Source organism: Bipolaris maydis (assembly GCF_028858645.1).
Source record: "Bipolaris maydis strain C4 unplaced genomic scaffold PSV08scaffold_3, whole genome shotgun sequence".
Lineage (NCBI taxonomy): Eukaryota > Fungi > Ascomycota > Dothideomycetes > Pleosporales > Pleosporaceae > Bipolaris > Bipolaris maydis.
In genome coordinates this window covers 1777556-1792163 of record NW_027093859.1, presented here as the reverse complement: position 1 = coordinate 1792163, position 14608 = coordinate 1777556, and the positions used below count along the sequence as shown (strand labels likewise).

The 14608-nt window shown below is 52.1% G+C and overlaps 5 protein-coding genes across 5 annotated transcripts; 2 read left to right on the top strand and 3 right to left on the bottom strand.

Moving 5' to 3' along the window:
- Positions 1-398: 398 nt before the first annotated feature.
- Positions 399-4716, top strand: PSV08DRAFT_408058 (pyridoxal phosphate-dependent transferase; the record flags this gene model as incomplete). Its single annotated transcript, XM_066093793.1, has 4 exons — positions 399-848; positions 902-2546; positions 3191-3532; positions 3580-4716. Exons 1-4 carry the CDS (start codon positions 433-435, stop codon positions 4714-4716), a joined length of 3540 nt encoding a protein of 1179 aa, XP_065949606.1. The 5' UTR covers positions 399-432.
- A 589-nt stretch (positions 4717-5305) lies between these two features.
- On the bottom strand, positions 5306-6824 carry PSV08DRAFT_173824 (glycoside hydrolase; the record flags this gene model as incomplete). Its single annotated transcript, XM_014221997.2, has 3 exons — positions 5306-6259; positions 6350-6699; positions 6749-6824. The coding sequence occupies 3 exons, from the start codon at positions 6822-6824 to the stop codon at positions 5306-5308; spliced, it is 1380 nt and encodes a 459-aa protein (XP_014077472.2).
- A 1995-nt stretch (positions 6825-8819) lies between these two features.
- Positions 8820-11115, bottom strand: PSV08DRAFT_197338 (MBOAT, membrane-bound O-acyltransferase family-domain-containing protein). The gene is made up of 4 exons (XM_014221996.2): positions 10742-11115; positions 10624-10691; positions 9978-10577; positions 8820-9929 (listed from the first exon to the last, which is right to left on the bottom strand). The coding sequence occupies exons 1-4, from the start codon at positions 11013-11015 to the stop codon at positions 8961-8963; spliced, it is 1911 nt and encodes a 636-aa protein (XP_014077471.1). The 5' UTR covers positions 11016-11115; the 3' UTR covers positions 8820-8960.
- Positions 11116-11250: 135 nt separating this feature from the next.
- On the top strand, positions 11251-12847 carry PSV08DRAFT_360047 (actin family). The gene is made up of 2 exons (XM_014221995.1): positions 11251-11360; positions 11416-12847. The coding sequence occupies exons 1-2, from the start codon at positions 11309-11311 to the stop codon at positions 12759-12761; spliced, it is 1398 nt and encodes a 465-aa protein (XP_014077470.1). The 5' UTR covers positions 11251-11308; the 3' UTR covers positions 12762-12847.
- Positions 12811-14200, bottom strand: PSV08DRAFT_276466 (nucleophile aminohydrolase). Its single transcript, XM_014221994.1, has 2 exons — positions 13852-14200; positions 12811-13787 (listed from the first exon to the last, which is right to left on the bottom strand). The coding sequence occupies exons 1-2, from the start codon at positions 14023-14025 to the stop codon at positions 13131-13133; spliced, it is 831 nt and encodes a 276-aa protein (XP_014077469.1). The 5' UTR covers positions 14026-14200; the 3' UTR covers positions 12811-13130.
- Between the last annotated feature and the right edge of the window lie 408 nt (positions 14201-14608).

Here is a 14608-nt window from a genome sequence, read left to right as displayed (position 1 = left end):
AGCCTGGCCACGCCCCAAAGCGGCTAGCGCACCGGGCGCCAGCGCGCTAGCCAGCCTCGGTCGACCCTTTCCTCTGCCCTGGTGGCGCCTTCCCGATCTTGGGGACCGCCTCGATCTCCACCGATCTGGGCTAGCCCCAAAATGGGCAGCAACTTTTCCCTAGCGAGCGCCACCCTCTGCCGCATGAGTCCATTCTGCTGGAAAACATGCTTAATGCACTGCGACTGCCGTGTCCAACGCCTCCGTAAAACCTCTATACTGCCCTTCCGCGGCCCTCTCCAGCCCTGCCCTTGCTGCACACCCCCAGCCGGTTATAAGTCCCTGCTGCCCGGCCCTGCGTCGTGTGCTGCTGCGCACTGCAGACTTCTCTCCCCGCCTGGTTGCTGAAACGGCCCAAACTTTCGTCGCGCGCCGCTGCCGTCATCGCCAGCAATGCCCAAGGAACACAAGAAGCGCGGTCGCCGCGAGGAGCAGAAAAAGCGCAAGAGGGACGCCGATGACGATGCCAGCTCCAAGCGCCCTAGGCACGAAGATTCTGACCTGCTCCCAGTCCAAGATTCAGTCCACGAACTCGCCAATGGCCAAATCAGCCGTCCCAATGAGTCGCCCTTTTACGGAATGCTCGACGAGCAGGAACAAGAGTATTTCAAAAAGGCCGATGAGATGCTCGAGTTGAACCAGTTCGAGAGCACCGACGACCGTGACATCTTCCTGGCCAGTGTGTGGAAAGAGGCTGACGGCAAGGAATTGAAAATCGCCAACAGCCAGTCCTCGCGCCTACTTGAGCGCCTGATCCTCCTATCCTCGCCAGACCAATTGAAAAGTCTGTTCCAGAAATTCAGCGGACAGTAGGTCCTTCCATGAATGCCTTCTGCCATTGCTATGCTGACCGCCCCCCTAGTTTTCTCAACCTCGTTCAGAACCGATTTGCCTCCCACTGCTGCGAAGCCCTCTTCATAAAAGCTGCCCCTGTCGTTACAGAAGAGACTGTCAACGCGGAAACTCTACAGACCCTACCTGCCTCCAATCCCGATGAGGTACTTGTCTCGATGGAAAATCTCTTTCTCTTTACACTGGGCGAGCTCGAGGGATATATGGGTTTTTTGATGACGGACAAGTACGCCTCTCATGTACTCCGCGTGTTGCTTATAATACTTTCGGGTGCGCCGCTGGAAAAGCAGACCAAGTCCGTCACGCAGAGCAAGAAGAAGGAAAAGATTACTGTTTCTGGCGCAGAAAAGGGTCAGGAGCGTGTCTTGGAAGAGAGGGTTGTTCCCCAGTCTTTCCTGGATGCCCTGGAAAAGCTCATTAGCGACAGTGTCTCTGGCATAGAGTCGCACTATCTTCGTTCACTCACCACACATCCGCTCGGTGGCCCAACCCTGCAGCTCCTTCTCAAGCTGGAACTGGCGCATTTTGGAAAATCTCGAGCCAAGGACGAAAAGTCCATTATTCACCGACTGCTTCCTGACAACCCCATCGCCGAAGGAACTGAAAGCGCCATCCTCATCAATGGTCTGGTATACGATGCGGTAGGTTCCCGCCTATTAGAAACAATTATCGAGAACGCGCCCGGTAAAGTGTTCAAGTCCATCTATGGGGAATTTTTCAAAGAGCGCATGGGCAACTTGTCACGCAATGAAATCGCGGGATATGTGGTAGGTAAGATTCTCGAGCGGCTCGGCAAAGACGACCTAGAAGAAGCCATGCGCCAAATTGTCGACCAGATTCCCAGCCTAGTCGAACGCAACCGAACCGCTGTCATCAAAGTGCTCATTGAGCGCTGTGTGGCACGTGAAGTCAATTGCGCACCCATCAAGGCACAACTCGAGGCCGCTTATGCTGGTTCCAACGGCTTTGAAGTCACCCGTATCCTTCGGCTAAACGAAGAAGAGGGAAAGCCACGCTCCAGGCATGTCCAGTCACCGGAGAAAGTTCATGGATCTTTACTGGCACAAACCATGATGACCGTTGACGGACCCCTTGGTCAGCTTGTGTTTGATTCTCTTGCCAACTTGTCTCCTGAGCTTGCCACTCAGCTTGCTCGCGACCCGACAGCATCCAGGACCCTTCAAGCAGCGTTGATGTCAGAGAATGCGTCCGTTATCTTCCGCCGTAAGATGATCCAATTATTTTACGGTAAAGTTGGTGAACTTGCACTCGACCCAGCAGCATCGCATGTCATCGACGCAATCTGGCAGGGCACAGCTGGTCTGGCTTTTATCCGCGAACGGATCGCCGAGGAGTTGGCGGAAAACGAGAGTTCTCTGCGTGAATCTCATGTAGGCCGTGCCGTCTGGCGAAACTGGCGCATGGACCTCTACAAGCGCAGACGTAACGATTGGGTCACACAATCCCGCTACACTGCCGGCAATCAAGGCTTCCAGTCATTCCCAGAGGGTACCAGCGATGCACCTCAAAATCCCAAGGCCGGCAAGCAGCTGACGGCTATTGAGCTGGCAAGGCAGAAGCATGCAGCTGCAAGGGCTGCACAAGGAAAAGACGGCAAAAAGTCTAAGAAGGGAAGTCAAGCTGCAAACAGTAGCGTGAGCAGTGGCAGTAGCAGCAAGGGCAAAAGTGTTGCGGCACAATAACAATGGCGACACCACGTACATGGCGTGGGATATTTTCTATATCAGGCGTGAAACTTACACAATGGCTGCTTTATCACTCTGGCGTTATATAAGGCGGATCGGTTGTAGTGGTCGATCTGGGTGTTGTGTTTCTGATTCGATGATCTTAGATACCTTTCTTAGTGGCATAATTTGCATGGGCGATTACGCATTTTTGGCGGACCAGGAGTGGTCAGCTTGATTATAAGAATCCATGACTGCATCTTTGCCATTTGTTCAAGTAGCCGGCACTAATGCCGATTAGCTCGGGCAACTTTGTGCGCCATTTTTGTGTCGTGATTTTTTACTCCTGCACATCACTGTTTTTTTTTTCAATCCAATCCCTGTACTGTCATTTTCAAGCGTGAATTTCTCGAACTGTCTGGCGACTTGTGTCATGTCTTCTGCACCTGGAAATACGCCTCTTAATCGGGCTGATGAAGTCAAAGATGTAAGTTCCTCGGAACCATTTTCCGAACATTCCGACATCAAATGTTGTGTTACTCGCTGTACATCGATGATGTCTCCAATTCATCATTCATCCCCACCAGATAGCATAATATTAACACTACTGCCAGCTTCTTGGTGCCATCCAGGAGTTGATCATCCCGTTTATTCGCTCTGCAGACAATGATGCTGCTACTAAGCACACCGGTCATGGTCTGCGAATAGAAGGTAGTGGCGGCCCAAGGACTACAATCGTTGACCATCATCCTCCCAAGAAGCTGGAATCTATTCTCACCGAAGAGTTGGAAATCAACGACAAGAAAGTTGGAAAAGATGGACTAGTCAAGCTGGTGAGTACCGTGTTGAAGTATAGCGTCAACACTTGGGATCAAGGATTTCTGGACAAATTGTATGCGAGTACGAACGCGGCGGGTGTAGTCAGCGAGCTGCTTCTGGCCGTGTTGAATACCAACGTAAGTTTCTTCATTTGACCAAACAATCAGGTACTAAATTTTTCCAGGCCCACGTCTACCACGTCTCGCCCGTACTAACCCTCGTCGAAAAACGAACAACAAAATACCTAGCTTCTCTCTTTGGCCTCCCAGAGAAAACTTGTGGAGGAATCTCTCAACCAGGTGGCAGTGCCGCCAACTCCTCAGCCATCGTCATCGCTAGAAACACTCTATTCCCAGAGACCAAAGCCGACGGCAATGGAGCCTACAAATTCACCCTCTTCACCTCAGCCCACGGCCACTACTCCGTCGAAAAAGCCGCCAACCTCTTCGGCCTCGGGTCCAAAAACGTCATCGCCGTCCCCGTCGACGATGATGGCCGCATGATCCCCTCCGAACTTGAGCGCCTCATCACCGAATCCAAGACCCGCGGCGAAACCCCCTTCTTCGTCAACGCCACAGCAGGCACCACGGTCCACGGCTCTTTCGACCCCTTCCCCGCCCTCTCCTCAGTCTGCAAATCGCACAACCTCTGGCTCCACATCGACGGCTCCTGGGGCGGCAGCGTCATCTTCAGCCCCACGCACTCGCCCACGCGTCTTGCAGGCTCCCACCTCGCAGACAGCATAACCGTCAACCCACACAAAATGCTCGGCGTCCCCATGACCAGCAGCTTCTTACTCGGAAGAGATATGAACACTTTTTACCGCGCCCTCACGCTCCCTGCGGGCTACCTCTTTCACAACGCGCCCGGCACGGATGCCCAGGATATATACGACCTAGCAGATCTAACCCCCCAGTGCGGTCGCCGCGCAGATAGCTTGAAGTTCTTTCTCGCATTGCAATACTACGGTCCACAGCATTTCAGCAACTTGGTCGATAGAGCGTACGGCAATGCCGAGTATCTGCTGCGGAAACTCAAGGATAGTGCGTGTTTCAAGACGATTAGTCCAGAGCCGCTGCCTTGTTTGCAGGTGTGCTTTTATTACGCCAAGGGTGGGGCGGTGACCGAGGATGCGGAGGCGAACAGTAGGGCTACGACGGAGATTGCGCATAGGCTGGTGAGTAGGGGGTTTATGGTTGATTTTGCGCCGGGGGAGCAGGGCAAGTTTTTTAGGGTTGTGGTGAATGGCAATGTGGGGAGGGGCACGCTGGATGGTTTGGTGAAGGCGATTCAGGATGAGGCAGCAGAGTTGGGGTTGTGAGGTCGAGTGGTTGAATGGGTGGATTTCTGGGCTTTTGCGCTATCCTACTGGTATTGTTATTGGTTTAGAACACTTATGTGATGGTAGATTCAAGATTTAGAGTTAAAAGAAAGAGTATTTGATAGAAAAAGGGAATATATATGTGGACCGCCCGTGCCAGGAAGACATTTGCATTCATAGTGAAAAAAAGGAATTCAAAGACAGGTGTCAGTGAGTTCCGGCAAAAGTACTACCAGCAGTTTTTGACTGTTGTCAATCTTCTAGCATACTGCTTCTTGTTATACGTTGTTAATGGTGTTCAAGATTTTCCGTCGCAGTCATGAATTGATTCATTAAAAAATCAGGGTATCTATACTACATGTGCTGCAAACCCATCGGACCTCATACTTGCATAATCTCATAATCGTACCTGGAATGAGTTTCCGCATACATGAATATGGCACCAGGCCACACAATGACCTGACCTACACGAAAAGAAAGCAATCATAAAATAAGGCGTATACAGCCAAATGACGAGGATGCGTAGACTCATCTCCACAACATCCCATCTAGCAACGCTCTGCTGAAAACCCTCATATCATCAAGACACCTACTGGATAACGCCCCAGAAACGCTCGGCGTTGAAAGTAGATGCTGTGTTGACCTTCCAGCTGGAGTCAAAGGCGCTGAAGAGAAACATGTCGCCACTGAAAGATTCGCGGATTGACTGAAGAGCAATGCGCTGGTTCTCTGCTGAGGGGATAGCTTCACCATTGGGGCTACCCTGGCGAGGCCAACCTGACTCAGTGACGACAACACGCTTATTATTGCAGGCAGACTGTACGAGTTCGACTTGGCTCTTGACAAAGGGGCCCGCATCCGGTGCTTGTGTGTGCTTGTCAAAGAAGGCATGGATGTTGACCATGACCACGTCTGAGGCTTCGCAGATAGACGGGTTGTTAATGGTAGCTGGTGCTGTCTCGACTGCGCCCACAGGGCCGTTGTAGCCAAGCTGTCGCAGCTGGGTACGCGCTCTACCAATTGCGTCGACGACCTGCGCTGCAGTCATCCTACCCTCATTTACACGTTCGTTCTCCACTGTGAAGAGTTGTATGACGTCCCAGTTTCCACCAGCGTGCTGGTCGATAGCATTCTTGTAAGTTTGAATGACCTTGCTGACATCTTCACCACTACCACCTGCATCCAGATATGCGCCACCCATGAGCTTCTGGCCGTTCTTAAGCGCATTCTGGATACCGAGGGAGATCTGATTGCAGTCCATGCCGTACAAACGAATCACCTTGAAGTCTTTCATCCTACTAAATTCGCTCGCGATTTCAGCTTCTGACTTGCATTCTGATGCGCCAGTGTAGACATCCCAAGTTATACCCATAGGCAGACTACTCTCACTGAGATTGTCGGATGGGGCAGGGGCCGCAGAAGGAGGAGGTGACGGTGGCACAGCCGTGGGTGAAGGCGGTGCAGCTGGAGGAAGATACTGTTCCACTGGGGGAGAGGGCAGTGCAGCTGGGGGCAAATATGGTTCCGCTGGAGGAGGGTGCGACTCAGCTGGAGGCAAGGATGGCGGTGACGGAGGAGAATGCGGCGCAACTGGGGGAGCAGACGGCTCAGCTAGGGGCAAAGACGGTTCCACTGGAGGTGGGGAAGGTTCTATTGAAGACGAGGGAGATTCTGCTACGGATGAGAATTGGGCTGCAGGCTCCAATGCCTCAGTGGTGACGGGTGCCGCAGAAGAAGACTCAGGCGCAACAGCTGGTGTCGGTGAAGCCGTAGTAAATACAATAGAAGCAATCGAAGAGCTGGTCGTCTTTGGCAAAGCGGCCTGAGAAGTGCTTGAAGACAGGACTGAAGACATAGCCATGGCAGGGACCATGACAGAAGTTGAGGTTGAAAAGGCCGCACCCCCTTCGTCCACATAGATGACAACTTCAGCAACCACTTCAGTTACATACACAACCTTGGTGACAAGTTCGCGCTTGTGGTCTAGATTCATTCAGCCAATGGGGTCTCACCAATTGAGCGTATTACTTACAGAGAGGACGCCCGCCCGCGGAGCCCACAAGAAGGCCGGCAGCTGCCAGAGCGCTCGCCAAAATGACATTCTTCATGGCGATAATGAAACTTGTTTTGTGAGATATTTGTGCTTTACATGCAGCGAAAAACCTGCTATATGTCTGAACGCAGTAATGTTTAATTGGAGTGCAACTCAAGTCGTCGGACAAGAAATAAGAGAGTGACTGCCTGCAGTTGGCAAAAGGAGAGGAAGCCGGGCTACGCCGAGCGAAAAGATCTTGGAGCAAACCAGACAGTAAAGACTGTGTGCGAGGTGTTGTAGGTCAAGTGCAACGAGAGAGCTGGAGTGAGTGACCATGTCCTCTTGCATGTCCTACCTCGCGCTTGGCGATTTCAGGTCTAGCGCCAGTGCCGTTTGGTAATCGCGAACAGATGGTGAAGGGCGCTGGTATTCTAGACCATTGAGCAAATGAAATCTTGAGATTATCAACGCATTAGTTGAGGTGGTGAGGGGTGATAGGGGCAATTACAATATGGGGTAAGGAACAAAGACTGAAACACCAAAGTGCCTCAGGCGTTGGAGTTGAATCGTCAAAACAAATGAAGGTAGGCGAGGACAGGAAATAGTTTCAAATCGAGCCGGGAAAATTATGCTGACATTTTGACGTTTGAAATGCTGTTTTCTTTTATGAAGAGTAGGGAGGTGGTCAGCTACCTACTATCTAGACCCGACGGGTGTAAGGGCAGTGATGCAACCAATATTGAAACAAGAACAGACAACGATGGAGAGCGACTTCTCGAGATATCCTATGATACATACTCACTGATTAGCTAGCGAAGCTGTACATTCAGTACAAGAGTGGACTGCGACCATTCCGACGCATGCTAGTACACATTGTAACTGGTATCGGTGCAAAGTAATGGATACACACCTTGGCGCTTCGAGACCAAGGCTTGGTACAAGATGCTAGATAGAGCCAATTCTTTGGCCCATATTTTCCATCTCTATCCCAGCCGAATCTGAGGTGATGTAATAAAACTTGAAGGGATTGAAGAGAGCAGTAAGACATAGGAAACAGTGACTTGAAGGCCAGACGGCTCCCAGGAGAAACGATGCGGCAACCGTGTAGAATAACAGATGCAAATAGTATAACTCGCGATACTTGCATTACTAAATATATTTAGCAAGCATGGATCGCAACAGTCTTCTCGAAGGAATAAGTGGAGGATGCCAGGTGTAGTATTTGAGTCTCAGGTACTCGAGCCACATGAAACCAGCTGGAGACAGGGATTCCGCTCTTGATACCACCAACTTCGCAAGTCTACCGAGAGAATCCTAGAGTCGACTGAAAAAAAACCATGCGACGATGCAGAGAACAGCCATTGCCAAGTCTGCGCATAGTGAAAGGAGGCGATGTCATTCAGCAAGCTCCAGAAAGGCAGCTACCAAAAGCGGGGGGCACGTGTCCCACAACCATCCTCACTTCACCTAGAAATCCAAGCCAAACTCACCCTCGATACCTTTCAACTCTCCCCTTACCTTTGCTCTTTTGAAAAAAGCAACCGAGTTCTTACAGTTGGTAACGAGCATAGAGGAGCAAAAAAACGTACCAGCCAGCCAAATCCCAGACACGGCTCGAGCACAAACGCCCCCCCTCCCGGTACAGTAACAGACGAGCGCACGGCCAACGCATCCGCCCGACCCTTCCCTTCGTCACGTCACGTCACTATCCCTTTCGTATACAACGCACTGGCCTTTTGCTTCCCAAAGCGTAGAAGCGCCCCCAACCGTTGCATTTTCGCAAGTCCGCCCACGCCCCCAGCAAGTTTTGCGCACTATATATATTTTTTATTTTCCAATCGTGATTGTGCAGTGCGAGGATTTGTACGAACTCATTTCTTGCCTTTTACCAGAAGTGACCGCGAGTCCCGCACAACACTGCACTTACTCAATCTTTGGAATAACTTTTCACCCAGCGTGGGTTCGAAATTCTGTTTTTGCCATTTTCTTTTTGCTCCTGTTTTTTGGTCACTTTTGCTCGACGGTCGTTTTGTCAACAACCATGTGTAAAGACCACATACGGAATACGATATTGACACCCTCTGCTTGATTTTTGTGATTTAGTAGTTGGTAGTTTTTTTGTGCAACAATGTAGGCCATGCTTTGAGCAATAGGTACAGCATCGCGCACTCTTCTCTGCCAAAAAGTGCCTGCCTCAATCTTGCCTATCCTAACACTTCATCTTAATCCCCCTCCGCTTTTCATTTTCGCGCCACTCAAACATGAACTGCACACCTGTAAATAACGCACAGCAAGCTGTCGCAAAGAACATCCAACCAGACCACGTTCCCACAACACCACTAACCAAACCCTTTAGCCCATCCATTCCAAGTGCAAAGCCAACGAGATTAGCTGTCATTAGCATCAGAATCTCGCCAACAGCACCCACGCCACACAACCAACGGTAAGCATCGGGTCTGTCTTTCCACTTCTTCGCGGGGAAGATGTACGATGCGATGATCTCTGGGAGAACAAAGAGGGTAACAAGCCATCCCCACATGAGCAGTCGGAGTTGAATGTCATGCCAGATGGCGATAAAGGTAAACACAGCGAGGTAGTTTCCGACGGCCCTTGCCTTGCCGAAGATACCCTCGCCCTTACTTCCACCAAGAGGAATATATAGATACCTCAAGCTCCACTTGTTGAAGCTGCGGTGCCACCCGCGCCAAAAGTGCATAACAGAGTAGTTGTCAGACATGCAACGCACCATGTTTTCTGGGGGGTCAATGCCATCCGTGAGCGACCAGAGGCGGAAGAAGCGCCATGGGATGAGTAACTTTAGCCAAATATGTTTGAGGTTGAAGAAGCCTAGCATGCTGAGCTCACAAGGTGTGTATTGAGACCAGTCGGGCTTCTCGTGGAAGATGGCGACCATGTACATGTAATGAATCATAATCTCCATGGTAAGGAGGACGACGATGAAACGAACCAAGTAGAGGCTTGTCCGCTTAGTGGTGATGCTGTGAGGCCGGTAGCGACATTGCGCTATGTAATCGTTGAATGTTATGATGGGCCCGGCCAGGTAGAGTGGAGAGTAGGTGGCATAGGCGAAATAATTGCGGAATGAGTAGTCCGCAGGTTTAGCAGGGATGGATACCCGATCACGCTCAGAGAGATTGGATGGGTCGAGTTGTTTCTTCTTGGATGTTATTAGCTATATCGAACCGAGGGAAGATGGGAATAATACTTCTAGAGGACTGTTTTCTCGGGAGTTGAGTGACCAGTAATAGTCGAGGTTAAAGCTGATGAGCCGGAGGATGGTGAAGTTAAAGAGCACTTCCCAGCGTGGAATGAGGCCACCATAGCTGTCGAGCATATGACCGAAATCAGATCTTGATTCGCCATTTTCGGAGGTGTCAGATGGGAGAAATGTGCCAAGGATAGTTGAATATGAGTAGCCCCGACCAAATTCATTGGCAAATAAGGTGCCTACGTTGAAGATCCACGTTGCAGCTGGTATGTATTGTCGAGGGAGCTTCTTTCCGATACAGTAATTGGCATAGAGGATTGCCAGGATTTTGAATGCCGAGAAGCCATGTAGAGCAACAAGAAATATGGAAGCAAAGCCTACATCAAACGATATGCGTTGAAGCATGCGGGCATCCGCCGCAGCGGACGGTGTTAAGCCCATTGTGAGGCCATTGCTTGCCGACGACCGCACTTGGGTGTATGTGCCAGCTCGCCAGAAAGAGTCATATGCTTTGCGTAAATTTGGATGTAGTAGAACTACGATAAAAAGATATGGAATGTTCTGACGGAAGCCACCATATTGAGCATCAACATTATCCTGACACGTCAGTGAAGTGTACATGACATGGGAGAATGCCACAAACCACTTTCCGCCCAGGTATCCAGCCATCGGAAAGGAGATGTTCGAATTTTGGATAATTTGGGTGCGATTCTACATGCTGGTCAGCACATGGCCCCTATTTGTGGCATCACCCAGCATACCTTTAGACACGTCCAATACAGATTTGAACATCATGAACACGCTGGCTGAAATGGCCACGTAGTAGAAATAAAACTCGGGAGTGTTCCATCGTGGCGGCTGAATATCACTATCTGCACGTTTGGTGCCTTCTCTTCCTTCTTTTACGGGAATTGGGCCCACTGGGTCAAGTTTGGCCTCCTCGAGCGCCTCCTTGGGCGGTGTGGTGGCTGGTATTACGAAGCGAGTGTCGAGAGTATCGAGCGCATACAGCTGGCGGATGAATTTAAGCGCCATGGTGATCTCTATCCTATCTCTTCATGTCTCTGATTCTGAGGGACCCTGCGAACAAATATCTGGGGGGATGCGGGGCGGAGGCGCGAGGGGTAAGTGCGGTGGTGGAGGACAGGTCCGCAACCTCAACTTTTGGAGTTCGCGTCTTGCGACAGCTTCTCTTTAACACCAGCACCAGCTCCACCACCACGCCCACCTCGACTGACTCGGAAACCCGACAATTACGCGTCAATCAACCATATCATACCTGACACATTTCCATCCACCAGTCTCCGCGCCGGCGATAATCGCGCGCGATGAACATTCCCAACTCGTCGACCGCACCCGCTGCGGGAGAGTACGCTGGAGGTAACTACGATTGTCCAAAGCTTTACAGCGCGCGTTCACTAATAACAAACTGCAGATGAGGTCTCAGCGATCGTTCTCGACCCCGGCTACTCAACTGTACGCGCAGGATTCGCCGGCGAAGATGTTCCCAAATCCGTATGCCCTTCCTTCTATGGCCTCACATCATCAGGCGGCCGTTTGTTCGGCGAGAACGCGATACACGCTCCAGTTGACGGGCTTGAGATTAAAAATTACTGGGGCTCAGATGGCATAGTAGAGGACTGGGAGACTGCGACCAAGCTATGGGAGTATGCGATTACAAGCCGGCTCACGGGCGCAAAACCGACGGACCCCAAGAAGAACGGGCTGAACGACGGCAACGACGAGAATGGAAGTGGAGAGGCCATGGATGTGGACATGGAGGCACTAGAGAACAACGAGAAGCCCTTGGAAGACAGTCCGCTACTCGTCACAGAACCAGGCTGGAACAGCGCAAAAGCACGGGAAAAGTACATTGAGATTGCAATGGAGGAATGGGGAACTCCGGCCTTCTTCCTGCAGAAGACAGGCGTATTGGCTGCCTTTGCATCGGGCAAGGCTTCTGGAATCATCATCGACATTGGCGCCTCCCACACGTCTGTTACACCCGTTCTCGACGGCATGGTATTACGAAAGGGAGTCCAAAAGTCGCCTTTGGCCGGAAACTTTGTCTCTGACCAGATCCGACTGTCTTTCAAGCAGGCGCAACCAGAAGTCCCCCTGATACCCCATTTCATGGTGAAGAGCAAGACACCCGTCGACGCTGGCGTACCCGCTCAAGCCACGTACAAGACCTTCTCCACACCGCCCACTGACTCGTTCCGGTTGAACGAAGAAGAACGCATCCTGACGTCGTTCAAGGAGTCAGTGGTAGAAGTATGGCCCGGCCCCGGCCGCTTCAGCACCAACGAGGAGCTAGCAAAGAGTATGCCCGGCCGACCCTTTGAGATGCCCGACGGCTGGAACCAAGTATTCGGCGTGGAGCGATTCCGCGCCGCCGAAGGCCTCTTCGACGCTTCAGCAGCCCTCACCTCCGACTCGAGTCCCGCACCCAAGCCCGAGCAAACGATCCCGCGCCTTGTCCAGGCTGCCGTCCAGCAAGTCGACGCGGATCAGCGTCCCCTGCTGCTCTCCAACATTGTCGTCACGGGCGGAAGCACCCTGCTGTACAAGTTCAACGAGCGCCTCAACTACGAAGTCAACTCCATTTACCCGTCTACCCGCAACAAGCTGATTGCCCCCGGTAGCGTTGTGGAGCGCAAGTACGCTGCTTGGATCGGTGGCAGTATATTGGCTAGTCTGGGCAGTTTCCACCAGCTGTGGATCTCCAAGAAGGAGTATGAGGAGCATGGTGCGAATATCGTTGAGAAGAGGTGTCGATAGGGGGATGTGTATGCATGAAAGGGGTTTATCTTCAGGCTCACGGATCATGTAGAAAGATGAATATATTGGTTGCTGTGTCCTCAGTCAGGGATGGTCATTTTTACTGTAATGTTTCTTGCGATGGTTTTTCTGTCTAGTGGAGTTGAATTAGTGATAAAATGTCTGAAGTTCAAATCTTTAACGTTCCCGTTTAATTGGCGTAAACAAATGTGCAACAGCTGGTTGACATGAGGACAAAAGCGGTTCATCATCATCATATTGTCTTCCAGCTATCCGATTCAAGAAGTCCATTCGACGGCTGATATCGGTATATAGTACATGTTCTTCATGTTCATAACGCCATGTCGTGCATCGCCCAAAACTCTCCGTCTACGAGTCTACATCCATTGTCTCGGCTGTGGCGGCCACGTCGTCGTCCTTGAGTTCGTGCACAGTAACGTACTTGCTAATCTCCTCCTTCTTGATAATCTTCTCATTGAGCACCGCCGTGGTGCCACGTTGGAACCTGTAGTTCCTCTGCTTGGGCTGCCTGGTGTTTGGTGTCTTGTAGTTCCTCATGAGGGTCGTCTTCTCCTCTGTGATGACGGCCACGTCCACGTTGCTACCCGAACCCAGATCGTTCCAGATACCGGCTTCGATGGCATTGGAGCACAGAGTGACGGCCTCGTCGCGCGTCAGGTGCGCCTTCCACTGTGTCTCGAAAACCGACATGGCGGCCAGCGAACCGGAGCCCATGGTGACGTATGGCAGCTTGTCGGTGGAGCCGTGGGCGTGGACGGTGAAGAGGTGGGCGCCAGTGGGGTCGACACCAGCAACGACGAGGTAGGCACCAATGTGGCCCTGGTGACGGAACAGGTGCTGCTTCAGCATCGTCATGCAGGTGACGACGCGGGGCTTACGGCCTGTGGAGAGGGCGTGCAGTTCGAGGTTGGATGAGATGATGGCTGTGGTGAACTCGGTGTCTGCAGCGGTACCGGCACCAGCGCACCAGATCTGGGGGGCGATGAAGTGCAGCTTCTCGCAGTTCTGCGGACACAGTTGTTAGGGGGTGCATCGTGAGGGCGGTGTCCATTGCGGGGGAGGAGCGTACCTTGTCTGCGACAATGGGCCCGCTGGTTGCGCGAGTGTCTGCTGCAATTACCACGCCGCCATCGAACAGACAGCCAACAATGGTGGTTCCCGTGCTGGTGGCCTTGGGCAGGGGGATGCCCTGTGCATGGAGGGCCACATTGCGGTTGTGGTTGGAGAAGTCGAAGCCGCCCATGGTGTCTATGTGTGGATGATGTGTGGTAAGCCTGGGGAGGACTGGCGGGCCGGTCTTGCAGAAGCCGGGGGATGCTCTGGCGGATGGACAGTATTCAACTTGGTCTGCAGAACTACCAGCGGGGCTCTCTGTGGATTTTCAGTCGATCGTGAGGCTGTTCGCAACACTGGTCGTCGCTCAAGGCAGGTCGGCGGCGGCGGCGATGGGGGACTTGCGTAGCTGGTCGTGCCTGGTGGGTGGAGCTTGGACCGCCGTGCTTGGCGCGGTGATCCGCCAGCTGCTAACCCCGACTTTTCTTAGACAGCAAAGCGCGTCTGGCAAAAGTGACGAGCTACTGGTTGCATGATTGCCGATGCATGCTGATGCCGCTGCACCAGGCTCTTTTTTGCGACATCACCGCCTTTCCCGTACCCGCCTTCTTGCTCTTCATCCTCACTCGGTCCCAGTCTTAGCCCTGCACTGGACCTTTCTTTGTTTCCCACCCCCCCAGAACTCACGGTGACCGTGCACGCGCTTTCGCGCTAGACATCCAATGCATTTATGAATAAGCTGCGAACTCCAACGCGCGACACCACGCCGTCTC

Coding starts and splice junctions, on each gene's coding strand:
- PSV08DRAFT_197338 (XM_014221996.2), bottom strand. CDS start 11,015: ATGGCGCTTAAATTCATCCGCCAGCTGTATGCGCTCGATACTCTCGAC. Junction 10,692..10,741: donor TGTATTGGACGTGTCTAAAG/GTATGCTGGGTG, acceptor ACCAGCATGTAG/AATCGCACCCAAATTATCCA. Junction 9,930..9,977: donor GAGAAAACAGTCCTCTAGAA/GTATTATTCCCA, acceptor ATAACATCCAAG/AAGAAACAACTCGACCCATC.
- PSV08DRAFT_360047 (XM_014221995.1), top strand. CDS start 11,309: ATGAACATTCCCAACTCGTCGACCGCACCCGCTGCGGGAGAGTACGCT. Junction 11,361..11,415: donor TGCGGGAGAGTACGCTGGAG/GTAACTACGATT, acceptor AACAAACTGCAG/ATGAGGTCTCAGCGATCGTT.
- PSV08DRAFT_276466 (XM_014221994.1), bottom strand. CDS start 14,025: ATGGGCGGCTTCGACTTCTCCAACCACAACCGCAATGTGGCCCTCCAT. Junction 13,788..13,851: donor GGCCCATTGTCGCAGACAAG/GTACGCTCCTCC, acceptor CTGTGTCCGCAG/AACTGCGAGAAGCTGCACTT.